At 38.5% G+C, this 25,261-nt stretch overlaps 1 protein-coding gene across 2 annotated transcripts in view; it reads left to right on the forward strand.

Annotated features, from left to right (window-relative positions):
- Window positions 1-684: 684 nt before the first annotated feature.
- helz2b (helicase with zinc finger 2b) overlaps window positions 685-25,261 on the forward strand; it is a 29,649-nt gene continuing 5,072 nt past the window's right edge. The window contains exons 1-15 of one of the 2 annotated variants that reach the window (XM_089131130.1): window positions 685-843; window positions 2,764-3,352; window positions 4,994-5,101; window positions 5,207-5,730; window positions 10,227-10,877; window positions 11,300-12,092; window positions 14,671-14,746; window positions 14,939-18,989; window positions 19,224-19,309; window positions 19,532-19,669; window positions 20,059-20,205; window positions 20,290-20,434; window positions 20,531-20,653; window positions 20,865-21,057; window positions 22,032-22,118. In XM_089131130.1, the coding sequence (XP_088987256.1) occupies window positions 2,831-3,352; window positions 4,994-5,101; window positions 5,207-5,730; window positions 10,227-10,877; window positions 11,300-12,092; window positions 14,671-14,746; window positions 14,939-18,989; window positions 19,224-19,309; window positions 19,532-19,669; window positions 20,059-20,205; window positions 20,290-20,434; window positions 20,531-20,653; window positions 20,865-21,057; window positions 22,032-22,088 (7,614 nt within the window). In that variant the 5' untranslated portion in view covers window positions 685-843; window positions 2,764-2,830 and the 3' untranslated portion in view covers window positions 22,089-22,118. The remainder of the gene's footprint in view (window positions 844-2,763; window positions 3,353-4,993; window positions 5,102-5,206; window positions 5,731-10,226; window positions 10,878-11,299; window positions 12,093-14,670; window positions 14,747-14,938; window positions 18,990-19,223; window positions 19,310-19,531; window positions 19,670-20,058; window positions 20,206-20,289; window positions 20,435-20,530; window positions 20,654-20,864; window positions 21,058-22,031; window positions 22,119-25,261) is intronic. The other variant, XM_039654536.2, reaches the window with a different exon arrangement.

Below are 25,261 nucleotides of genomic sequence, written 5' to 3' on the forward strand. Positions count from 1 at the left end.
TCAATAACAAAAAGAAAAGTTTAAAAGGAAGTGTTTTGGAAAGATGAGAACAGTCTATTGCTTTGAAAAATGCATGTTGCAATAAAGAAATCATGGCCAAGAAGGGGTTCAAATGGAATTTTAAAATCGCAAGCTGCATGAGATGTGAAGACGATGTGCCTTTTGAATGCAATACCATGTACATACCATGTGATCAGATGGTCTTGGAAAATGCTTAGCACTTTAGAACTAACAGTCATTTGCTTAGATCATAACCAATCCCAAAATCAGTATATTTCTGGAACACTTTTGTTAACATAACTGCAAAGTATAAATGCGTGTCTCTTTTTGTTCTGGTAGTCTTGGTTGTTGAGTGGTCCCAGCCAGCTGTCAATAAACCTTTTTTCCTGAGCAAATTGAGAGTTGGATCTTGAATGCTGCAACTGGAAAAAAAAAAAAAAAAAAAAAAGTACTAAAGATTCCAAGCTCAAATGGGCATAATCAAGGCAGTAAGCGATCAGGGAGCGACAGTAATATAAAAGTTTGTACTAGGGCTGTCAGTTTTTGTATTTAGTATCAAGAATTTCCTTTTTTAGAAGAAAAAAGTCTTGCTAGACAACTATTTTTTATGTTCACTCCGTCGTTGTGCCAAAAAAAAAAAAAAAAAAAAAAAAGGGACGTGATCAATGACATCGTCACCCCTCACCGGCTCAGTCTCACTCCCAGCCCAGGAAATCGAAACTCAAGTAAACGAACGGCTGAGGGTAACTAGAGGAACATGAAGTCTGGCTTGCGTTGTGGGCACTTGATTGAGATGTTTTCTAGTACAGGTGACCCCACGTTTCCCTCCTCAGAGATGTAAAGGTGCGTTCAAAATTATGTTTTATTTGTGTAGAAATCATGGCTGTTGTTCCGCTTCACGCTTCTGCGGTAGGCTACGTCAGGCGCGCGCTGTTATGTTTTTTTTTTCATTAGAGAATAATTCATATTTTAGTGTTCTCAAAGATATCACGGTCTTTAATTACTTTTAAACTATGTAGGTTTAAGATTATTTTAATTTACCGTGGTTTATTTCAAGGCCAATGTTTAATATCATGTTCTTGCATTGGCTGTTGGTGCGACGCTGCAACTGTAACGTTAGCTAACTTACCTATAATTTAAATTTACAACAGAAATTTATAACAATGCCCTTCATATCCATATAGAAAATGTACTCTTTTTGACATTTTGTCGTAACTGTTAATTCCCCACGGTCGACGTTAGACAGTCTAGACTCTAGAGGGAGGAATCGGAGGATCGTAGCATAGATACAAATTTTAATCTGCACCTGCCGTCTAACTGTTAGACAAAATTTTTTACTTTTTTCTGTGTACAAACCTGGGTAAACACACATAGGAAATAATGAATGACTCATTGGTCATTATTGCTCAACTTTGCTCAACTTTCAACCCATGAACTCTAAATGAATGTAATGTGATGCTTGGGAAGATATGAGGGCATTCTTAGTGTTTAAAGTGATAAACTGTTAATTTAAATGGCACATGAGAGCTCAAAAGCAGTCAAACCGGTCACATTTCCTGCTGCCACCACAAAAACGTCTGCATAATCATGACACATATGGTATGGTACTGTTGAGCACTGTAAAATAATAATAATAATTCAGTATTTACTTTTGGCAATTAGTCTGAAGCAACCACCTCATAATAAGGCAGTGCTGCCCAGCAACAGCCTCTGTGCTTTGATACCTGACCTCACTCTATGTACAAGAAGATAAATATGTAATGAAATGAATCCTTATGTATATGTGCACATTTTGTGTAATGCATTTGTGTAATATTTACATAGGCAATTTACATAGTTTTCATTACATAGACCTTTTCATTACATGTTGATCTAAAATAATCCTTACATGATCTGAAGCCAGGCTTCAGGTTAAAGAGGTTTGTGGTTTACTAACAACAGGAACCAGTCTGAAAACCACTTGACCCAAAACCTGTTCTGTGGCAGAGTCAATAGCCCTTTTTTTTGTGGATTTCACACACTGGTTGCTAGGTTGCACTTGTCAAATTGGAAAATAAGTCTTTTGTTTTGTCTTCTGTTCATGATAAGCTTAACCTTGTATTGTACACCCCAGCTTTTCTTTCTCACATAACCTCAAGAACAACAGCTCTGGCCAACTATGACAGAATACCTGTATTTCTACAATGCAATCTTTGCTTACCACCAGTAAAATAAAGTATAATAGGTAAATTAGCAATGTTTTATTCTTTTCTTTAAATTGTGCAGTATTCAAACAAAAAAGGTGACTAGACCGCAGCACATTTGCATGCAGTATATAATGTGAAATATTTTTTATGTGATTCAGTAGCTCATCAGTTATTATCAGACTGTTTTTATAAACAAAACTTTCAAAAAAGCATGTAAATTATACATTTATAAAATAAAATTAAAAATTATCTCTAAAATAGTTCAAAAGCCTATTTGACACTTACCAAATATATATAATTTAAAGAAGCAGCATCTGAATAAATTAATCTCTATTTTTTATAAAGCATGAGATATTGCACAATATGAGAAGTATGTCATGTAGAAAGTAAATTTTTATGTTCCTTCATTGTCATAATTCATTCTTTATACTTCCCTATAGCTGTTCAAAGGTCTAAGCATAGTAGTAATGTGATTCTGTTTTCAGCAGGGGTTTATGCTCTTTTGAATGGTATTTGCATTCTCCCTTATGTAAACGAGTCATGTGATAAGCTGTGTTCTTCTCTTTCCTCACATTAGGTTGAATTTACTGCAGTATTTGAAGCTGTGGGTGCCCAGCTGAAGGTGTTCATGCCAGACTCAATGCATGTTATGGCTTGAATCTGTAGAAATGTCTACAGTAAATGCTAGAGATGCCCAGCTGCAGGAGTTCATGCAGATGTATGAGCTGAGAGCTGCTTGTAATGTCTGCATTCATCAGTACTCTCGCATTTCCTACTCCATCATTGCAACGCCTCACCGTTGCTCTCACAATCTGCTGCTTGTCAGAGCAAAGGTCAGAGGTCACAAATGGAGCCCCGTGTTCTCTCGGCCCTCTCATCCACGACCTAGTCGATATGAAGTGTGTTGGTATTTCAAGGAGGATGTCGGGTGCTATGTGCATCACGACCGTTGCACTTTTGCCAGTAGTCCAGAAGAAGCTGCAGTGTGGAACTTGCAAAAAAACACAAACCTAGATGACAAGACTTTAATTCATCTGATCACGCAAAGAGAACGACTGGCTGAACAGAGCAGACAAGGAGATGGCCAGTCAAACTCTCATGAGCTTTCCTCATACCAGGAGAAACTTCTGGAAGAGTACAGAAGCAGCAGCAATGAGATTCTTATTGTGAGTACATTGAAATCCTGCCCAAGGATTCTGCTTGCCCAACTCTGCCCAACTTCGTCCATGTAACTTTAAAGGGATAGTTCACTTTGAAATGAATTTTTGATATGTTTTAGCTTACCTCAAGTGCATCCAAGATGTAGGTGTCTTTGTTTCCACAGAATTTTCAATTTTGATATTTTTAGGTCAAACCGTTTGTGTCTGTCATTCATATAATGGAGGTCTATGGGGTCCACCTCAAAGAGCATGCACAGAGAAGTCCAAATTAAACATGATTTAATGACCCCTAAATGTAAGTACACATTGATGGCCTAAAACACGAAATGAGCGGTTTGTGTGAGAAAACAAACAGTATTTATATCGTTTTTACATCTTGTAACCGCAGCCACAAAGCGCCCGCGCCCTCAGATCACTTGGATGTGGCTGTGATTACAAGAGGTAAAATCAAACCGCTCATTTCATGTCTTAGGCCACCAATGTGTACTTACATTTAGGGGTCATTGAATCATGTTTAATTTGGAGTTCTCTGTGCATGCTCTTTGAGGTGGACCCCATAGACCTGCATTATATGACTGAGACACAAACGATTTGACTTAAAAATATCAAAATTGAAAATACTGCAGAAACAAAGACACCTACATCTTGGATGCACTTGAGGTAAGCTAAAACATACCAAAAATTAATTTCAAAGTGATCTATCCCTTTAATGTTTTTAAGGCATATGATATCTATCTTTATGAGTATTTAAAATCATGTGAATTAAATGTACACACACAAAACATTTTAAAATATTTTTCATTTTAAGGATGTAATATACTGCATAACTTTTGCTCAGATTTTTGATTCAATTTACAGTCTGGACGAGTCAATGCTAGTTGCCGAAACAGAAAATTGTGTAGTGTATCATGGTCACAGATTTCAATTTTTGATTCCATCCAATCAGAGGATATCAAACATGTTTGTTAATTTGAGCTGTTAATTTACCATGTGCATTGTGCACAATTTTGTGGTCAGACTTGAAAGTCTGGTATGTTTTGTTTTTCTTTGGAACTATTTACAAAGTCTGCAAGTGTATGCCTAGATTTTTCAAATCTGATCTCATTTTAAAAGTTGTTTAGTGTACTCCTCTTTTAGTTGCTAAAATATGCTGACATTGATGATGTTTGGGTAACACTTTACAATAAGGTTCGTTAGTTAACATTAGTTAACTACATTAGTTAATATGAACTAATAATGAATAGCACATACAGCATTTGTTAATCTTTGTTAATGTTATTTTCAACATTTACTAATACTTGATTAAAATCTTGTTAACATTAGTTAATGCACCATGAACTAACATGAACAAACAATGAACAGCTGTATTTTCATGAACTAACATTAACAAAGATGAACAAATGCAGTAACAATGGTTAGTGCATGTTAGTAAATACATTAACTAATGTTAACTAATGAACCTTATTGTAAAGTGTTACCGATGTTTGTTTACATAAAATCACAATATACCAGTAAGAATCAAGCATATGAGAGCCATGTAATAGGGGAATTAAAATGTTGTTTTTGTATTTATAGTAACTTTTAAGTTAGTATACTAACATAAAAAGGAACAAAATCCACAAATATGGACATGTGTGTATTTTACAGATTTCTGAGCATGTGGATGATGTGTGTGTTACACATGATGAGAATCTTTGTGTAGACTGTTTACAAGAAGACAGTGGAATCAGATGGAAATTCACAATCACCACTGAGGTCAGAAATATACACTAACCTGCATCATTTTCCCATTCAGCCTTATTGCACACTAGTTATTGATAACCTTGTTTGTTTTGTCCATGTGTATGTGTGTTTGTGTAGAGGTCCTTGGCTCATGTGGCTCTACTGAAAGTGGAAAATGGTGCTGTTTTCTCTTTGAGTGACAGTTTACAGAACACCTTTCCCCCAGTCACACACACTGCAGGCCACCACCTTCGCTCCTCACACTCCACCTACCAGCTGAGTGTGTCTTTTCTGTCGTTCCGCCCTGGAGTGTACGAGCAGTGGTTGGTGTTTGATTTCGACTTGCGACCGGTTCTTCTTCGGAAACTGAAGGTGAGAGTCGGTCAGCAGTTCCATGTCCAGCCAGATGAGGCTGAAGAGAGTGAATGTGCCGAGCGTCTTTCGAATGAGCGCTGGAACAGAGGAAACAGGGTTATCGTGCCCTTCTCCTCCAGAAAAGAGGAGGACGAGCAGTTGCTTAGTAAATACAAATCACCCCAGCTGAACTTACAGTTCAATCCTCATGCAGATCACAGTTCCCCAATTCACCGAGACAACTACAGAGAGAGAGCTCACCACTTTCTGTTCAGAGAGGAAATTGCTGAGGAGAAGCTCATTAGCAGGTACAAATAGCTTAAAGACATAGTACACCACTTAAAATATATGCTAAGGTGTTCATTTTCAAATTTACTATATTTATATGAATACGTGATTCAAATGAATATAGTGCCCCTCCAAACCAGCGCAAACCCCATCCCACCCTACAGCTGATTTCATTGGTCAACCATCACAGGCCCTGTCCCAAATGACATCCTTAACACTTGCGGTCTTCCTACAAGTGACGTAACGCCTCTTTGACTGTCGGGAACAAGTCTCCTGCAGGCCAGAGTATGTGAGCGGAGTGGAGCGGCAACAATTTCCCCTCCACGCTCCAAGCATTATATAATCACTCCGCTCCAGCTCCGCTCCGGGTTCACCATTTACCGCTCCCGCTCCACTCCTCGCTCACTGATATCAGAAACACCGCTCCGTGTTCGCTCCCCAAGGAAATTCCGAATAAAGTATTTAAGTATGCTTTAAAATCTCACATAATGTCTCCTCATCATAATAGATACATAGGCATAGTAAATAAATAAAAAAAAAACAACGTTAGGAGAATAGTTGCAATGTTGTTTATTGGATTTGGATAGTGTGCAAACTTTTCCTATGACATGCTATGCTTATTACAGGTTATCAGCATTATAAATTAAATATCATTGCTGCTTTTTGCAGAGCACATTTTGTTCGGAAAGAAGAAAATAACTACGTTTTCATCAGTTATTTATCTACGGGTCGCTACATTTCTCACAGATTCATGCTCATTTAAAATCAAATACTGACAGGTAGCCGACTGTATGATTACATTTGTTTGAATGCAATGCATTAGTGAGAAAGCGATTGCGTTGGTGAATAAGTGTTACCTGTTTAAAATGTGCTTTCACCCCGCCCGATCCAGCGCCCCATCTCATGAAAGTGCGTAGGCTATCTATATTTTATTTCTCGTGGGCATAGCCTACGATACGCACTTAATGGCAAGAACGCACTTCACACCCATCCTAACCAAGGGGTTTAGTGTGCGTCATTTGCACGCACAAACAATTTTCTGGCATATAATAATAGGCACGAGAAATGAAATATGTGCTATAGATTCGCACTTTCATGAGATCGTAGTGCCCGCTCATATTCAGTACAGGCTTGATAACTATAACCTCCCGCAGCCACTCATGTCCATCGGCGTCATCATAACCCTCACATTTTTTTCTGATTTGAGTGATCCATCTGTATCATGCTAGCGTAATGTGTTTAACACGTGAATCCTTACTAAAAATGCAGTTCTATAATGAGCCGTTGGCATGAATTGTCCTCGTGATAGAGCGGTAGTGGAGCGCGCTCGGAGCGAGTGAAAACCACGACGCTCCGACTTTTAAAAAATCCGCTCCGCGCTCCATTCAAAATCATGCCGCTCCACTCCTCGCTCCGCTCCCACTCCACTCCGCTCACATACTCTGCTGCAGGCTCAGCAAAAGTCGACCAAGGACACATTATGCTTTAGCTACCCATTACCAGTAATGGGAATAACGGCGTTATAAATAAACGGCGTTACTAATGGCGTTATATTTTTCAGTAACGAGTAATCTAGCGAATTACTGTTTTCCCCGTTACAACGCCGTTACCGTTAATGACAAATGCGGTGTTACTGTAGCCTAATTGAGCTCACTGAAGTGGTTTCCATCGGATCAGGCTCTCTCTTCGCTTGAGGACCTGCAAAGTTTTTTCTCTGGTGTGTGTGTGTGTTTACGAGGCGCCAGACTAGACTAAAGTGAAGCGAAAGCCGCGAGCGCGCTAGACAATGCGCAAGATAGAGTGTGTCCGAGAGTGCGCTCGACTGCGCTAGAGAGATAAATAAATCTAAATAAATTACAAATTTCATCATTAGAATAATCTCTGTAGCCTATTGGTATCATCTGCAGCGTTTTAATTAATTTACATGGTTATACAAATAAAATATAAACAAATAACCTGCAGGGAACGTTCTGGGAATTCGGGTTCTGGGAGCGCTTCTTGTTAAACTGTTTATCATTTAAATTTTCACTACAAAGAGTGTATGTATATTTTTCTATTATTATTTATACATTTTTGGTACATTTAAGCATAATTTATTTTTAGACTTATTTGTTGGCCAGTTGTGGTCTGTGAAATATTAAATAATATTAAAAGTTCTAAACCTAAAATTATGTTTTATTGTTCTACTATGATAATATTTAAAATAATATATTACATTTTATAGGTGTCTCGCACATTGTCCCACAACATCACGATCGTGCAGATTAGTGTACAGTATTTTATAACAATAATTTATTCTGTGGTGTCCATTTCATTCATTTAACATATTTAATATTGGGTGCATGCAAGTTATTTGACAGGCCTATTTTTTTTTTTTTTTAAGTAACGCAAAAGGTAATTTTACTTTTATTCCCTGGTAATTTTAATTTTACTTTTAGTAACTAACTCAGTTACTATAACTAATTACTTATTTTAAGTAACATGCCCAACACTGCCCATTACCATATTCACATGTTTTTAAATGTGAATTCAAGCCAATAGCTGTTCTCATGAAACATGGGAAAAGTCGTTAAACTCAACAAATCTTTATGTAATGTACAGGAGAAGTGGATAAACAGGTTTGGGAGTTCACACTGAACAGGTGGATTCTATTATTATGATTTTTTTTTTTAGTTCTAAGGGAGGTTATGTATATCCTCATATGGTAGAGATCTAGTATGTAATTGTAAACAGTGTTAATTGCTGATCTAAGTTCAATAATTTTTTCATGTCTACAGGCCACACCATTATTAATAGATAAAATGAATCTAATGTCATAGTATCAGTCACACCCATAGACATATTTTCCCTTGCAGATTAGTTTCTCTTATCCCTAGGTTCTTAAATGGTCTGCATACTGATGAGTCACAGACTTTGGCCTATAGTGTGGGTCCCATGGCAACAGTGTTTTACCACCTAAACAAATTAGTTTTTACTTTTTGAATATAATTTCTACTTCTAAAATAGTGCATTTTAAGATTACTTATTTATCATCACATGCACTCTAACTCTGGAATTTGAACTCATACTGGGATCAGAGGCATTTCATGTTATCATAGCATTTAATGGCCTCTGAGTCTGATAGTACGAGGCAGGTATAATCACTGAATTGAATATAGATTTAACTGAAAGCAAACAATGCTAAGATTAAAGGCTTTATTTTCTAACAAGTTAATTGCAGTTTCAATGAATGGATGAAATATGGGCAGGGCAGTTTCAATAATCAGCGCTATTGTTAAGCATAGCTAAAATGGTGTTGTAATAAAATCTGAAATTATGGCTGAAAGGAAAGGTGGATGAATGGGTTGGCGTTAAGGTTCAAACTAAATAGGTGGAATGTATTATGAAAACAATACGTTGTCACTGTTTTGAATTCAAAGAACAGCCAAAACACCGTTATTCTAATTTAATCCATTTTTCCATAGATGTCTATGGCTGGCCATATTACTGTATCTGACATACTAGTCAGTCTGAAAAGACAAATAGAAATTCCCCTACGCACATGACTTAAAGGGATAGTTCACTTTGAAATTAATTTTTGATATGTTTGAGCTTACCTCAAGGGCATCCAAGATGTAGGTGTCTTTGTTTCCACAGTATTTGTATTGTATTGTATTTTCAATTTTGATATTTTTCGGTCAAACCGTTGTTGTCAATCAGTCATATAATGCAGGTTTAGGGGGTCCACCCTCGGTTCACCTCAAAGAGCGTGCACAGAGAAGTCCAAATTAAACATGATTTAATGACTCGTAAATGTAAGTACACATTAATGGCCTAAAACACGAAATGAGCGGTTTGTGTGAGAAAACAAACAGTATTTATTTCGTTTTTACCTCGTGTCATGCGCAGACCGAAGCGCCCGTGCTGTCAGATCAGTTGAACATGGCTGTGGTTACACGAGGTAAAAACTATATAAATACTGTTCGTTTCGTGTCTTAGGCCATCAATGTGTACTTACATTTACGAGTCATTCAATCATGTTTAATTTGGACTTCTTCTCTGCATACTCTTTGAGGTTGACCCCCTAAACCTCCATTATATGACTGACAGACAACAGTTTGACCGAAAAATATCAAAATTTAAAATACTGTGGAAACAAAGACACCTACATTTTGGATGCCCTTGAGGTAAGCTAAAACATATCAAAAATTAATTTCAAAGTGAACTATTCCTTTAAATGTCAACACTGCAAAAAAAAAGAAATGTTAGTTATGTTTAATTTAAAAAAAAAAACTTTTACAAATGGTCCAATCTTCACTCGTGTTGGTGCTATATAATCATCTAATCACTAAATAAAAGAAAACCAATGGTTTAATGAAATACACCATACATCTGTAGCATATTGAGTTTTGGTCAATATTAGAGATTTTTTTATTTATCAGTATTGAGAATGCTATTTTCTCTCTTTTTACAGTTACATTATCTTTGCCATAAATTAACAGTTGAATATGTTTTCTTTTCCCCCCCAAACTTGCAGATTAAATGTTAGTGGGAGTGTGTCTCTCTCTAACCAGTTAAGTGATGGCATATCACGTTTTTTAGCCGCTCCAGGGAAGCTCTTTGCCACTCTGAAGGTGTCCTGCTCGCTCACACCAGACTCGCCTGAAGGGCAGGTGCTTAAACGAGGGGTGCAGATGGCTTTGGTGAATTGCATACCAGCAAAAGCCAGTGTGTCAGCAGAGCACATAAACCACACGTATGAGGCATTGGTGCTCAAACAGGCTGCTGGCGAGGGTCACATTGGTCTTCAGCTGTCTGCACGGTGTGTGTCTGAGCTACAGCTGTGGAAAAAAAACAGATGTGAAATGGAGGTTCAGTTTCAGCTAAACAGACTGTCATTTTGTCAGATGCACCAGGCTATTGATCACCTACCAAACTTGCACATCGTTCTACCTGACCTCAGTAACTGTTGTGTCCCTGTGGACATAACCAAACAGACTGAACTGAACAACAAACAGCAAATTGCCTTGAACTTCATCCTTGGCAAGTGTGAGAGGAACAAAGTGGCTCCTCCCTTGCTAATCTACGGACCATTTGGCACCGGGAAGACACTCTGTCTCGCCTCAGCAGCCAAAAAGCTGGCCTATCGTTCTCAAAACAAAGTGCTCATCTGCACATATACCAACAGGTAAGTTATAAATAAATAAAAATGTAGTTTTAGCCAATCATTACCACAAAATAAACACTACAGAGGGATCACGATTATGCATCAACCAATTTTTGCGATAGTATTTGAGACATTAAAGTTTGAGTTATTGATATTATATATTTGTTTTAAAAATAAATTGAAAGTGTATTTCTTCAAAAAGAAATTGAGAAGTAATATTAGACATTATATAAAAAATATAGTTTAGTGGTCATTATATACAAATATTTGACCACAAAATTGACCATAAAATACAATATTATCCATTGTTATTACCAGTTATTTGAAACAAGAACGATAACAGATGGGAATTTAATTTGTATTAAGATGTCTTGCAATATTTGTTTTATTTTCACAGTCCCTTCCATTTAAGAAATCTAACTTTGAGTTTTGTTCCTTTATAGCTCTGCAGATTTATATGTAAGAGAGCACTTCCATTCATACATTACAAATGGACACCCAAACCTCAAATTACTCAGGATAAAGGCAAACAAGGGTGGAGCCTCCATCAAGGCAACCGATGACATCACTCTAAAATACTGTCTCTGCTCTCCAGACAGACAGTCCTTCATTTCCCCAGCACGTTCTGATCTAGAGTCACACCAGATCATTATAACCACCACATCGATGGCACGGCATCTCCGCGAGCTGAAGCTTCCTGAAGGTTTCTTCAGTCATATCCTGATTGATGAAGCATCTCAGATGCTGGAGGCTGAAGCTCTCATGGCTCTGGGTTTAGCAGACAAACACACTCGAGTGGTTTTAGCAGGAGACCACATGCAGATGGCTCCAAAACTTTTCTCTGTAACTGATGACAAACGATCAGAACACACCCTGCTTAATCGTCTCTTCCACTACTATCAGGATGAGAACAGCAACATTGCTAAGAAAAGCAGAGTCATTTTTAATGAGAACTACCGTTCCAACACAGAAATAGTGGACTTTGTTTCCACTTACTTCTATGTAAGTGATGGCATCAAGGCAAAAGGGGATGTCCCACCCCACCCGAGGCTACACCCTCTGATGTTTCAGCATGTCAGAGGAGAATGCCATCTGAATTCCACCTCCATGTCGTGGTTCAATCTTGCGGAGGTCAACAGTGTGGTAAACATGGTGGAAGTGCTTCTGACTGATTGGCCAAATGAATGGGGTGAGAGAGAGCCAAAGCAGATCTGTGTTCTTAGTGAAGGCCGACAGGTACTTTTTTGATGAACAGCATTCATCACTCTTGACATAGGACAAATGTTATGGCTAAAACTTAATTATGCTATATCATACAAGTATGCATGGATGAATAAATGCTAATAATTAAATATATTTTTTTTATATTGTACAAGCATTAGGGATGAGAATTGAAAAGAATTTAACATTTGACCGTTCGCAAAAGCCACGCCCCATAGTTCTTGTTACTACGCCCGTCAAACAAATGATCAAACACGAACATGAAGGGAAGAGGTATACCCGTGTGTGTCATGACCTTTTTTGGAGCAATACCTCGACGATATCCTCCAGATCGAGGCAAAAGGGGTTACAGTTTGCAGTGGAGGGATATATTCAAAATATACAAAATACGCAATGAAGGAGACACGACCTCTCCTTAAGGCTATTGCTTACCGGTCTCGAGTTAAATCTGAGGAACCCCATGACCTGTACCTCAAATGCAACCAGCACAATCTTCAAGAAAATGTTATAAGCTGGTTCAGTGGCTAATTGGCGCTGTATTTTTAGTAATTTTGCCTCAGATACAGGATTATACTACATTCGCTTTAACAAGCAGGTTATTCATCACAACGGCGCTGCTTGCGTGTCATGCTGAATGCAATCTTCGTGTTTAAAAACTAACTATACTACATTATATAAGGTTATTTCTATTCCTTACGATAAATAATTAATTACGACAGTAATTACTCACCCTCATATTGTTCCAACCCTGTTAATCTTCAAAACACAAATTAAGATATTTCTGATTAAATCTGAGAGCTGTATCACTCCTCCATAGGCTTCTAAGGGATTGAAACTTGCCGGCCCAGAAAAGTTAAAGACATTGTTAAATAAATAGTCCAAGTGACTACAGTGGCTCTATCTCAGCTGCACAGTTACATAACTACTTGTATAGGTTGTTTATTTAAGTTTAAACATATTTGACAATGTATTACCTACACAAAAACATGTAAATCAACTAATGGCCAAGACAACTGACCTCACTCTCGCTCGCTTTCTCACTTGCACTTGCAGGCACTCTTTCTCTCTCTCGCCGTCACCCTCACGTTCTCTGCACGTAACGGCTTAAAGGATTAGTTCACTTTTGAAAAAACTTTTGCTGATAATTTACTCACCCCCATGTCATCCAAGATGTCCATGTCTTTCTTTCCTCAGTCGAAAAGAAATTTAGGTTTTTGATGAAAACATTCCAGGATTTTTCTCCATATAATGGACTTCAATGGGAACCGGATGGTTCAAGTATCAAAAGAAGGTTAATAACAGTTTCAGATGCAGCTTCAAATGTCTTTAAACGACACCAGACGATGAATAAGGGTCTTATCATGCAAAACGATCGGTTATTTCAAAACTTATTCCAAAAATGTAACTTTTCTAAGGACAAATGCTAGCCTTGCTATATTCTCTGAGGCGCGTTTGTAACGTCACGTAATACGTAATTACATTCAAAAGGTCACGGGCGACGTAGCCGGAAGTACAGAATCAAAATCGTCCGACATCGTTGTTTTTCCTTTTAATTCCTTTTTTTGTAAACGGTGTTTGAGTTAGTTTGCACGTTCAACCTATGCGTTCAACTTGTAAACACTGACTCTGTACTTTCGGCTACGTCGCCCGTGACCTTTTGAACGTAATTACGTATTACGTGACGTTGCAAACGCGCCTCACAGAATAAGGCAAGGCTAGCATTTGTCCTTATAAAAGTTACATTTTTGGAATAAGTTTTGAAATAACCGATCGTTTCGCATGATAAGACCCTAATTCATCGTCTGATATCGTTTAAAGACATTTGAAGCTGCATCTGAAACAGTTTTTAACCGTCTTTTGATACTTGAACCATCCGGTTCCCATTGAAGTCCATTATATGGAGAAAAATCCTGGAATGTTTTCATCAAAAACCTAAATTTCTTTTCGACTGAGGAAAGAAAGACATGGACATCTTGGATGACATGGGGGTGAGTAAATTATCAGCAAAAGTTTTTTCAAAAGTGAACTAATCCTTTAAATGAACAACAACAATAAACGTAGAGTGCTAGTAAATGTAGAGTGCTGATCAAGAGTTGTGTGCAAGCAATTTAAGATCGCAACTCTTGTTCCAAATATAGCAGGCTTCATTCAGTGATTTGAAACAAATGTTATTAACATTAATTGAAGTTTTACTGTATATAAAACCGACACTCTGTGTGAGCTATGCTGTGCTGTGGTAAACATGAAACTTTTCCTTGACATGAAATGGTAAATAATCAAACCAGTGGAAGCTTGCTGTACATGAAACTGCTGTATCTAACCTACCTTATTCATGCAATATCTATTTAGTTAGTGTATAGTAAGCCTACACTTGAGTGATGTTCCCTCAGGCAGCGCGCCCACTCGCAGCAGACAGCCACGCCTCTGCTACCGCAGACGGGCGTGTTTTTCCATATTCTAATATTAATTTTCACCTTCGAAATTCAGAATTTCTATATTATTTGAATATATATTCACAAATGGTTGAGTCACAAATATACAATCCACATCCTGTTCTACAAATTTTTCATTTTTTCCCCCTTCAATTTTTTAGGTTGAGGTCATCAGATTTCATCTCCGTCAGAAAGGAGTTCATGGAGTGTCTGTTCAGAATTTAGCAAACATTCAAGGTACTGTGGTATTCAGAACATCATTTTCTACTGGAGCTCAGGGAGCATGTTTGATTTATCAAGAAAAAAAGAAAGAAAAAAATCTGTTACATTTGTATTTCAGTCACAATGTGTCAATATGTATATCTATTTTAAAATGATTTATTATTATTTTTAAATTACAACATCCCCATTCAAATTCTGTGTCCTTAGGGAAGCAGTTCAGGGTCATCATCATAACAACAGTTCAGACAAGAGACAGACTTCTTCAATCAGAGTCAAGCTCCCCAGAGTTTTTTGATGACATTCGAGCACTAAACACTGCCTTGACCAGAGCCCAATCACTGGTGGTTGTAGTTGGAGATGCTGGTGCTCTTTGTTGTTTTGGAAAGTGTTCAAAAATCTGGAGGTCCTACATAGAGCGTTGCATCAGCAAGGGCAGCGCTAAACCAGATAATTTTACCCGAGATGTACTACAACAGGAAGTATTGGAAATTTCTAAATTTCAGAAGACAGAAAAGTTAGAGATTTCTGAGAATGATGTACCTCTCCAGGCTGAAACGGATACTATATTGAAAGAGATGGAAGACTATGAAAGTGATGTACAGGAGTCAGATGAAGAGAATGAACAAAAGAGGCCTTTATTCTTTTCCTCTGAAAAGGAAAACCTCTTGGAGTTGGTCAGGAATCAGCCTGGTATCTACAGGCATGGCGAATTGGTAATGAAAGGATACCAATCAGGTTACGTAATACCTTACGATAACCCATCTGAACACATTAATATTGAAGGGAGGAAAAACATTGGCATGTCTTTCCCTGGTGATGAAGTTGTAGTTGAGACCAGGCAACATAATTCTGGGAGAGTTTTAGGTTGTACAAACAGACTACCTACATCCTCTGAATTTGTGTGTTTATTAGAGGCTGAAAATTACCACAGACGTACACAAAACCCTGACAAATATTTGGTGCCAAAAATGATGATACCCCTCAACCACAACACCACCAAAATATGTGTCTTGGTAAAAAAAGAGAATCGCAATTGTATTCCACTATACAAGTTTGCCAATGGCAATTGGACACTAACAAGAAATTTTTATGTGGATGAACAAACAAAACAGAACTCTGTTTTTGTTGTTCAGATTTTGGGCTGGAAAGAACACTGTTCCTTTCCGCTAGGCAGAGTTACAGATATTCTACCAATTGGGACATCTTTAGAGGAGGGACTTGAGATTTTGAAATCAGAGTTCAAACTACTGTCTCCTCCGCTGATGCAAGATGATGCCTTTTCAGAGATGAAAACTGATGGAATTGATGACAAGAAAAGAAGAGATTTCAGAGCTTTACAAACCTTCACTGTTGATCCAGACCAGGCTGGAAATTTGGATGATGCCATTAGTGTTGAAGATATGGGAAGCTGCTATGAAATTGGCGTTCATATTGCAGATGTGGCTAGTTTTGTGCCTAAGGACAGTTCACTTGATAGCTTTGCAAAAGAGAGGGGAGCAACTTTTTATGAACCAAGAAAAGAACCTACATTCATGTTCCCGAAACGTCTTTCCACCACCCTTTGTAGTCTTCTCCCAGGCCAAGATCGTAAAGCCATTTCATTAATTGTCAAAGTGGAAAAGCAATCAGGCATTATCACAGAAAAGAGATTGGATCTCTCTCATGTCAATTCTAATAAGAAGCTGACCTACAAGGAGGCTGAGGATATAATAAGCCAGTGTGATGGTGAGCTGAGATTTGATACTTTGGAGGATTGTGTCAGGGTGGCTTACCGTTTTGCCAGAAGCCGACGCAAAGCACGACTAAAGAAAAAATGGAACTATGCCAAAACTAAAAAACACCAGAATCCAGGGAAGAGAGAAGCAAATGTAATGATTGAAGAGTTAAACATAATGTTTAACCATGAAGTGTCAAAATTTCTGACAGAGAAGACGGGCACTAAACTCTGCACTCCTCTGAGGTGTCAGGCTCCTCCAACCTCAGACCAATTAGAGAAAATCAGTAATCGACATATGGAACTCATTCCTTTATCCTCACACCTGACATTTCAAATCGACAGAAATCGAGTGGACCTGAATAACACAATCACCTTCACTGTTTACTCTCCAGGGTCTAGAGATAACCCTGATGATAACCACAGCCCTTTATCAAGCCACCTACAAGATGCCATCTCTGTCAGTGACTCTGAATACCATTTTGAAATTGGAGTTCACAAAGCAGATTTTTTTAACTATGTGTCTGGGGACAATATTCAGAGCTTGGGTGCACAATCACACATGTGGAGTCTAATGCCAGGCAAAAAGCAGCGCGCTATCTCTTTAATTTTGAAAGTCGAAAAGACAAAAGGCAAACTAGTAGAGCAAACGTTGGTGCTTTCCTGCATAAAGTCAAACCGGGCATTGTCCTACAGTGAGACTGACCGCATCATCAACCAGCCAGGGGAAAATGAGATGAAGTTGGATTCTCTAGAAGGCTGCATCCTTGTGGCTTTTCGTTTTGCACTTAATCACAGGATACAGAGACTCTCTGGACAAGTGGACAGTTCCAGTCCTGCTGATCTTGAATCATCACAAGACAGCGAGTGCAGGTTAATGATGGAGGAGCTGAAGTTGATGTTTAAAAGAGCTAGTGATCAGCTGACTGATCAAGAAACCCTGTCTCCGAACACCTTTAGCTGTCCAGTGACCGCTTCGCCTGAACTGGTGAGTAGACTGAAGAATGACAAGGAGTCCCTACAAGCACTGGCGGAACATCTGGATTCAAACAGTGGGCAGAATAATGGCCGTTTCATCATTCTGACATCTGTGTGGGAAAAGATTAAATTAGCAGCTTTGTCTTGTAACTTTTACAAAATGGCTGACCTTATTTCTACAGATGACATTCATCCACAGTTGGCTCCAGCAGTTGATCAGTTTAAGGCCAGTTTCGAAAAAGCGGTGTTCATTCGTTCTTTCTCATGCCCAGATGCTTTATTTGGGCACTATTCGTTGAATCTGGACTCATACACGCATGCATCCTCACCCATTCGCCGTTACATAGATGTGGTTCTTCAGAGGCTCGTGCATTCAGTTCTTAGCGATCGTCCTGTTGAGTATTCACAGACAGACATTGATCTGTTGTGTGACAAGTGTAAAATAGGAGAAATTAAAGCACAGACGTATGAGAGTAAAGCAGAGTCACTTCATCTGGCAGTCAATCTACAAAAACAAAGCACATACAAAGTGGCTTTTGTCACTGTTGTCCAACGTGACAGTGAAAGTTTCAAATTATCATTTCCGTTTGATAAAGGAACTTTCCCAGACAAGCTTCCTGTTAAGTACAGGAATTTACAGCTTGAGGATCAACCGTTATTCAACAGAAAGCAAGTGACACTGACTTGGAAAAAACGGATATATTCATTGAGCATGACCCCGAGCCCACTGCAGAACTTAAGAATCTGTTCAGAGATACATCAAAACACCTGGCACGCCATCGTTGAGGCAGTGAGAGACGAACAGTGGGAAGAGGCGAAGTCCCTCATATTGGCAGCAGACATGAGAGATCACAGTGAGATCAATAAAGTGCAGAATACATCTCGATTGGATCCTGATAACACTTTTATGTCAGTAGATGGTCATTACACTGACTTTACACTCTATCTGAAAGCTGGAGACATTGTCCAGGTCCAGCTGACCTCAGAAAGGGACAGGGGCTACTGGGCGCCAACTGTACAGTTATTGAGTGTGACTTCAAACATTGAGATCTGTGTGGAACATACTGGCAATCCTATTAAGTGCTTTTCCAAACTTGCAAACCGCCCATCCAAAGGTCAATACAAGGATGTAGAGGAGTATGTGCAGATATGGAAGCCCCTCTGTGAAATGGAGTCTGCTGCAACTGCTGTGGATGACAGTGATTGTGTAGTGGTAGAGAATGTGCCCATAACTTTTGATCCTTCCGGACTCTCTGGAACGTTCTCTCTACCTGTAGAACATGTCAAAAAATGGGCAATTGAATTTGACCTGGCCAAGTGTTTGCTCTGTATCCGAAAGAGAGTTTTGATCGAACCGATCGAAGCAGATCAGTCAGACCTGGATCCGAAATACTTTACTTGGGTGGCCCATGGTGTGACAATTCTGTGTTTAGATCCTCCAGAGAACAGTGTGAATAAGTCAAAAATTATTCGCTTCAACATAAAATGTGCACCCATGAACACCCCAAAATTCAAGCGGAATGACACATTCACAGTGGAGATGATCCCAAAACTCATTCCAGACATGTAAGAATACAACACACTCAATAAACATTACATTACATTATTAAAATTCAGTACACTACAACTAATACCATTATGCTGCAAAATATTGCATTACACCAGTCTCATTACAGTACTTACATTTTGTATATTCATTAATCAGTTCATAAATATATTTTGTTTAATGTATAGAGGCAAAGTCATGAAAACCACTTGCAATGATGTGTGATTTTTTTTTTTTCTGCTTGATTTATCCAGACGGAAGGAAAGTGCAGTGAACAATTTAACAGGAGCTAATGAACTCGTTAAGAACATTGCACTCAGACACCGGATTGGAAAAGAAAGTATGCATTAAATTCATAGTATGTCATATGTTGAGAGAGAGAATGTTTTTTTGAAATACAGAAAATTTGGTTCTGAGAAACTATGCAGTGATTTATTTTATTTTTTTAACACCATTTAAAAAGTCATTATGTGAGATTAAAATTATGTATTTACAGTAGAATTTAATGACATATACTTTAGTGAATTGTTTTTTAAGTATTTTTGGTTGTATCAACCCACAGGCTCCAATCCAGCTGTACAACCATATGTGCTTATGAGAGAGGAACCACCAGCAGGTCTGCCTCAACTGAATGAAAGCCAGTTTAAAGCTTTGGAACGAGCTCTGAATGGCAAATTCACTCTCATTCAAGGGCCTCCAGGTTAAAAATTCTGTACATATAAAGTTTTTAGTTTAGCCTTAAAGGCTAATTTACATTGCACAGACAGACGCTGACCAACGACATGACGTTTGTGTTGGTTTTGTTGGATGAATGTGTTTCCCCTGTATGCTGGTGTTGGTCAGCACTTTTTTTTTGTTGCAGATTGAACATTCAGTGACCATTTGGTCATGTAATGTCTGAGAAGTGAAGTAATGCAATTTGGTGATTGTCTATGTTGATCGGCATCTGCCAGTGCAGTGTTAATTTGCCTTTAATCACAGAAAATCTTCACAGACCGTTGATCACAGTAACAGGGATTTGACCTTTTTTCCCCTCAATGTTTCTTAATGCAACTAAGAAGATTCTTTTGCATTTTTCCTCCTTTATAGGAACAGGAAAAACAGTTGTAGGAGCGTATATAGTGTACTGGTTCTCTAAGCTGAACTCAAAGAATCCTTGGAAGCTGAAAGACAAAAAGAAAAGAGAGGTTATTCTTTACTGTGGACCCTCAAACAAGTCTGTGGATGTAGTTGCAGGTACGTCGAGGTTTGTGTTCTGGGGAACTAGTATTTGTGTGAAGAAGAAATTGATGAATTTATATGCTTGTGTTGGTTTTACAGAATACCTGCTCAAGTTTGGAGAGCAGCTGAAGCCATTACGTGTGTACAGCAGACAGATGGAGATGCAGGAGTATCCCTACCCTGGCAGCAACATACAGTTATCACACAAATCACTCCGCCAAGAGCGGTCTAAATCTGAGCTCAGGTACTACCAATAAATAATGCTATTGCACAAATCGTATATAATATTAATAATCACAGATCATTACAATACTCAAACTCATCACATTCCTGCATCTAGGAACATAACACTTCATCATAGAATCCGAGACAACTCTCACAACCCTGATTCCCAATCAATAAAGGACTTTGATCAAAGAATTGCCAGTGACCCCCTTTCACTGACAGACGAGGACGTAGAGGAGTACGTAAATGTTTCTCTTGTAATAATGCTATTTGTCTCCATTTTAAAAATGCTAAACTGTCACAAACAACTCTAAATACCTGTGGCTTAATTTCCATCTCCATCTTTCCTAAATCTACCTAAAACACATCTCTGCATCTAAGAGTGTGTCTACAAGTGTGTGATTATATGTGAATGCATGTCTGCATGACACTAAATTTTGTGTCCTCAGATATAAGAAGCTGCTAAATTCTGCACGTTTGTATGAACTGGAACAGCATGATATTATTCTTTGCACCTGCACGGCTGCCGCCTCACCCAGCCTCACCAAGACACTCAGTGCACGACAGATCCTCATCGATGAGTGCGCCATGGCTACAGAACCCCAGACGCTTGTCCCATTGGTCAGCTTTAAACCGGAGAAGGTCAGAGTGACTCTTGACGCATCTATAACAAACAAGTCTGTCAATAACATATAAACATATACACAAATAAAATGGATTAAAATTGTACAGAAATGTTAGGCAAAACTTGCTGTAAAATACCTACGCATAACCTAGACAAGACTTTCAAGACTTCCTGCACAGCCTAAATAATTAAAGCACTGACACTAGGGTTTGGAAGAAAGCTAAACTTAAGACTCTTTATAGCAGACTAAACAAATAGGAAGCTGGAGACAAAGAATAAGTATATTGATCTCCTTACTAACTCGCCTTTGAAATCAATATGGCAGAAAGAATGTAGAAGCAGAATACACATAATGAGAATTTTTCTAAGCAATAACAATCATACATTTTTAACATGAATTACAGAAGACACTCACTACTATAATGCCATTTAGTGTATACCAAAAAATCTTGTCAGGCATATTTAAAACGAGAATCATTTGATGACACATTAAAAGACTCAATTTAAGGATCATGCAGGACCCAAATACTAATTAATTGTAATTTTTTTAATCTTTATACTTCGCCATTATCCTTCAAAAACCACTAGGTTTTACTCATTTGTCAGCAAGAAGTTACATATTTAATCAGTACAGGTCAGAATAAGTCGATTGTTTGATTTTTACATAAATATATCCATTAGGCTGAATGACCATGTTTTGTTACTCTGAATGACATTTTGCCAAAAAGGGAGAGAATATTGTCATTGTTCCCATAATTCCAATAGTTTTAGTAGTAGTCTGTATCATTACATTAGATTTAATAATCTTCCCGAGTAAATGATGGCAGAAGCAGATGTTGAAAAGATAATAAGCAGGTTGTTCTTATGCTCCCTGCCATGCTTGCTTAGCTTGTCACTTTGTTTCTGACTTGCTCTGTCCCAAAAATGACTGCTTGCAGCTTTATTTACATGATGAATACTTTCTGTTTGCCAACATAAATGACGTTATCAGGATGGGTATTTGGGGTGGAGAATCCCCTCAATGGCCCCTTTTGAACTTGTGACATAGTGAGGGGGGACTCTCTGTTCAGAAATATTGGTAAGCATTTATATTAACAATTGCAATCCTCATTACCTTTCTTGTTTCCTTGCTAAAGGCCTGTTCACACACCAAGTAAACTATAATGATAATGAGAAGGATATAGTTAACTAAAAGCTGTTCTAAATATAAAAGAATAGCAAAGTCCACATCATAACTATAACGGCACACTAGCACAGAGAAACAATATAGTTGGAATCGCTCTCAGAGTGATTTTTTTTTTCAGCAGATGAACACTAAAAACATTGACAGCCAATCAGAATCCATCCTTATTTAAAGCAGCGGACAACAAACCTGCAGCACATGCTTGGAATAAACAGTGTTCTTGTTCGTTGGATGCTAATATAGTTATCATTATGATTATCGTTCTTGGTGTGAACAGGCCTTAAGAGTGCTACATTGTGTCTTCATTTACTTTTCAGCTTTTTGGCTTTTTACAGGGCCTAGCAACTAAGGGCATCTAAAATAAACTAATAACACAAATCAACCAATACAAGAAGACATTCCTCATTTATCTGTAATATAAATAATATGCTAAAATTGTTATTTATTCAGTGACACTGTCATTCACAGAGAATTCGCATTACACTGAATGAAAAAAGCATTAATTTGAATAACTAAACTTCACTACTTCAGCTTATATTGCAGGCTATCAACAAATAGTGAGCTTGACTAGTAAAGTTAATCACAATTATTCACAAGATATTTTTCAAATAATCTATATGTTTAACGAATACGTTTTTTGAGGCATTTCACTAAATGAAGTGTTTTTGTAATTTAAGTTAACACACCATGAAAAGGTAAAATTATCAAATATTTAAGAGCAATAAACTAATTTTGCTGCAGCATCACACGATCTTCAGGGTGTCTCTTGATGATGTCACAGACTGCTTAAGAGTATCAGTTTTTTTTATATGATTCCAGAATGGTTACCTGTGCCTTTTACACGGAATGACCAAACTACATTTTCGGGAACAAAAGTCCTCTGGTTATTTCAATAATTTAAAGATCAGAAGCTGTGTCCGAATTCTGTTCACTCATTCACTAATCGCTTTATAGTGTATGGCATTTCAGTGCACTATATCTGCAAGGAGTGAACGTGAACGTGAAGGAGTTGTCACACGTAGTGATAAAACGACATTTATCTTACATGTTTCTTACTTTATAAAATAATATTAACAACAATAACAATCATAATGACTTTATTTTTAATTATACACACCTCCGTGCCAGCTTTGTAGTTTCACCAATTGTATAATTGTTTTTTCATGATTTATGTGTTTATAATCATTAAATACTATTAAAATAAATAAATAAATGCGCATTAACAAGTGTACAGTACATTAATTCATGAATCTAGTATTTTTTAGTAAAGTTTTAGTTTTAGTTTGTTATGCTCAGATGACGTGGTTGTTGAGCGCCCTCAAGAGACCAGTATGATTCATTGACTGTAAAAAATAGGGATGATTACATTAGAATAAATACGCAGATAATTAACAACGAATTACAGGTGACCGAAATCATCCACCAAATTATCATCTCTTACTTACAGTTTAATAAGTTAACAACAATGTCACACATTATTAAAACACCTGGCTGTTAGTAACACACATTAAATTGAGTTAATGCCTAAATAATAATAAAAAAATAATATACAGTATCCATTTCTTTACCTTACCTTTCAATTTCAAACTCCTCGGTGGATCTCAAGTCTCTGGATGTTGTGGTGCTGGGACAGTGCCTCTGGGATGGTAGACCGGGGTGGTGGTCCCTCTTTTTAAAAAGGGGGACCGGAGGGTGTGTTCCAACAAAAGGGGGATCACACTTCTCAGCCTCCCTGGGAAAGTCTATGCCAGGGTACTGGAGAGGAGAATTCGGCCAATAGTGGAACCTCGGATTCAGGAGGAACAGTGTGGTTTTCGTCCAGGGCCGTGGGACACTGGACCAGCTCTATACTCTCTACATGGTGCTGGAGGGTTCATGAGAGTTTGCCCAACCAGTCCACAAATGCTTTGTGGATTTGGAAAAGGCATTCGACTGTGTCCCTCGAGGCGGCCTGTGGAGGGTGCTCCGGGAATATGGGGTCCGGGGTCCTTTGCTGAGGGCTGTCCGGTCCCTGTATGACCGAAGCAAGAGCTTGGTTCGCATTGCCGGCAGTAAGTCAGACTTCTTCCCGGTGCATGTTGGACTCCGGCAGGGCTGCCCTTTGTCGCCGGTTCTGTTCATAATTTTTATGGACAGAATTTCTAGGCGCAGCCAGGGGCCGGAGGGTGTCAGGTTTGGGGACCATGTGATTTCGTCTCTGCTCTTTGCGGATGATGTTGTCGTGTTGGCCCCTTCAGACCAGGACCTTCAGCATGCACTGGGACGGTTTGCAGCCGAATGTGAAATGGCTGGGATGAAAATCAGCACCTCCAAATCCGAGGCCATGGGCCTCAGTCGGAAAAGGGTGGCCTGCCCACTTCAGGTTGGTGGAGAGTTCCTGCCTCAAATAGAGGAGTTTAAGTGTCTTGGGGTTTTGTTCACGAGTGAGGGAAGGATGGAACGGGAGATTGACAGATGGATCGGTGTAGCTTCTGCAGTAATGCAGTCGATGTACTGGTTTGTTGCCACAAGGCGAAGCTCCCGATTTACCGGTCAATCTACGCTCCTACTCTCACCTATGGTCATGAGCTTTGGGTCATGATGAACGAAAGGACAAGATCCCGGATACAGGTGACCGAAATGAGCTGTCTTCGCAGGATGGCTGGGCAATCCCTTAGAGATAGGGTGAGAAGCTCGGTCACTCGGGAAGAGCTCAGAGTAGAGCCGCTGCTCCTCCACATCGAGAGAGGGGTCAGCTGAGGTGGCTCGGGCATCTGTTCCATTAAATAAATGTTAAAGCAGAAATAAAAAAGACGTCATCTCTGGTTTAAACTCGATAATCCACTTAGTCCTCCTCACATTGGATTTTGGAAAATAGTGTTTCAGCGAGTGTGTACATGGAATGTGTAAAGTAGTGAATGATTGTAGGGAATGAAGTCACTCACTCAGAATACAGCCTGACACCCGATACAGTGCACTATATGCGGTTTCGGACACAGCTATAGTCAATGCAGGCAACACTTATTTAAAAATGCTAAGAAAACAAATCTATTTTTTAA

Source organism: Pimephales promelas, chromosome 5 (genome assembly GCF_988280905.1).
Source record: "Pimephales promelas chromosome 5, fPimPro1.hap1.1, whole genome shotgun sequence".
NCBI lineage: Eukaryota > Metazoa > Chordata > Actinopteri > Cypriniformes > Leuciscidae > Pimephales > Pimephales promelas.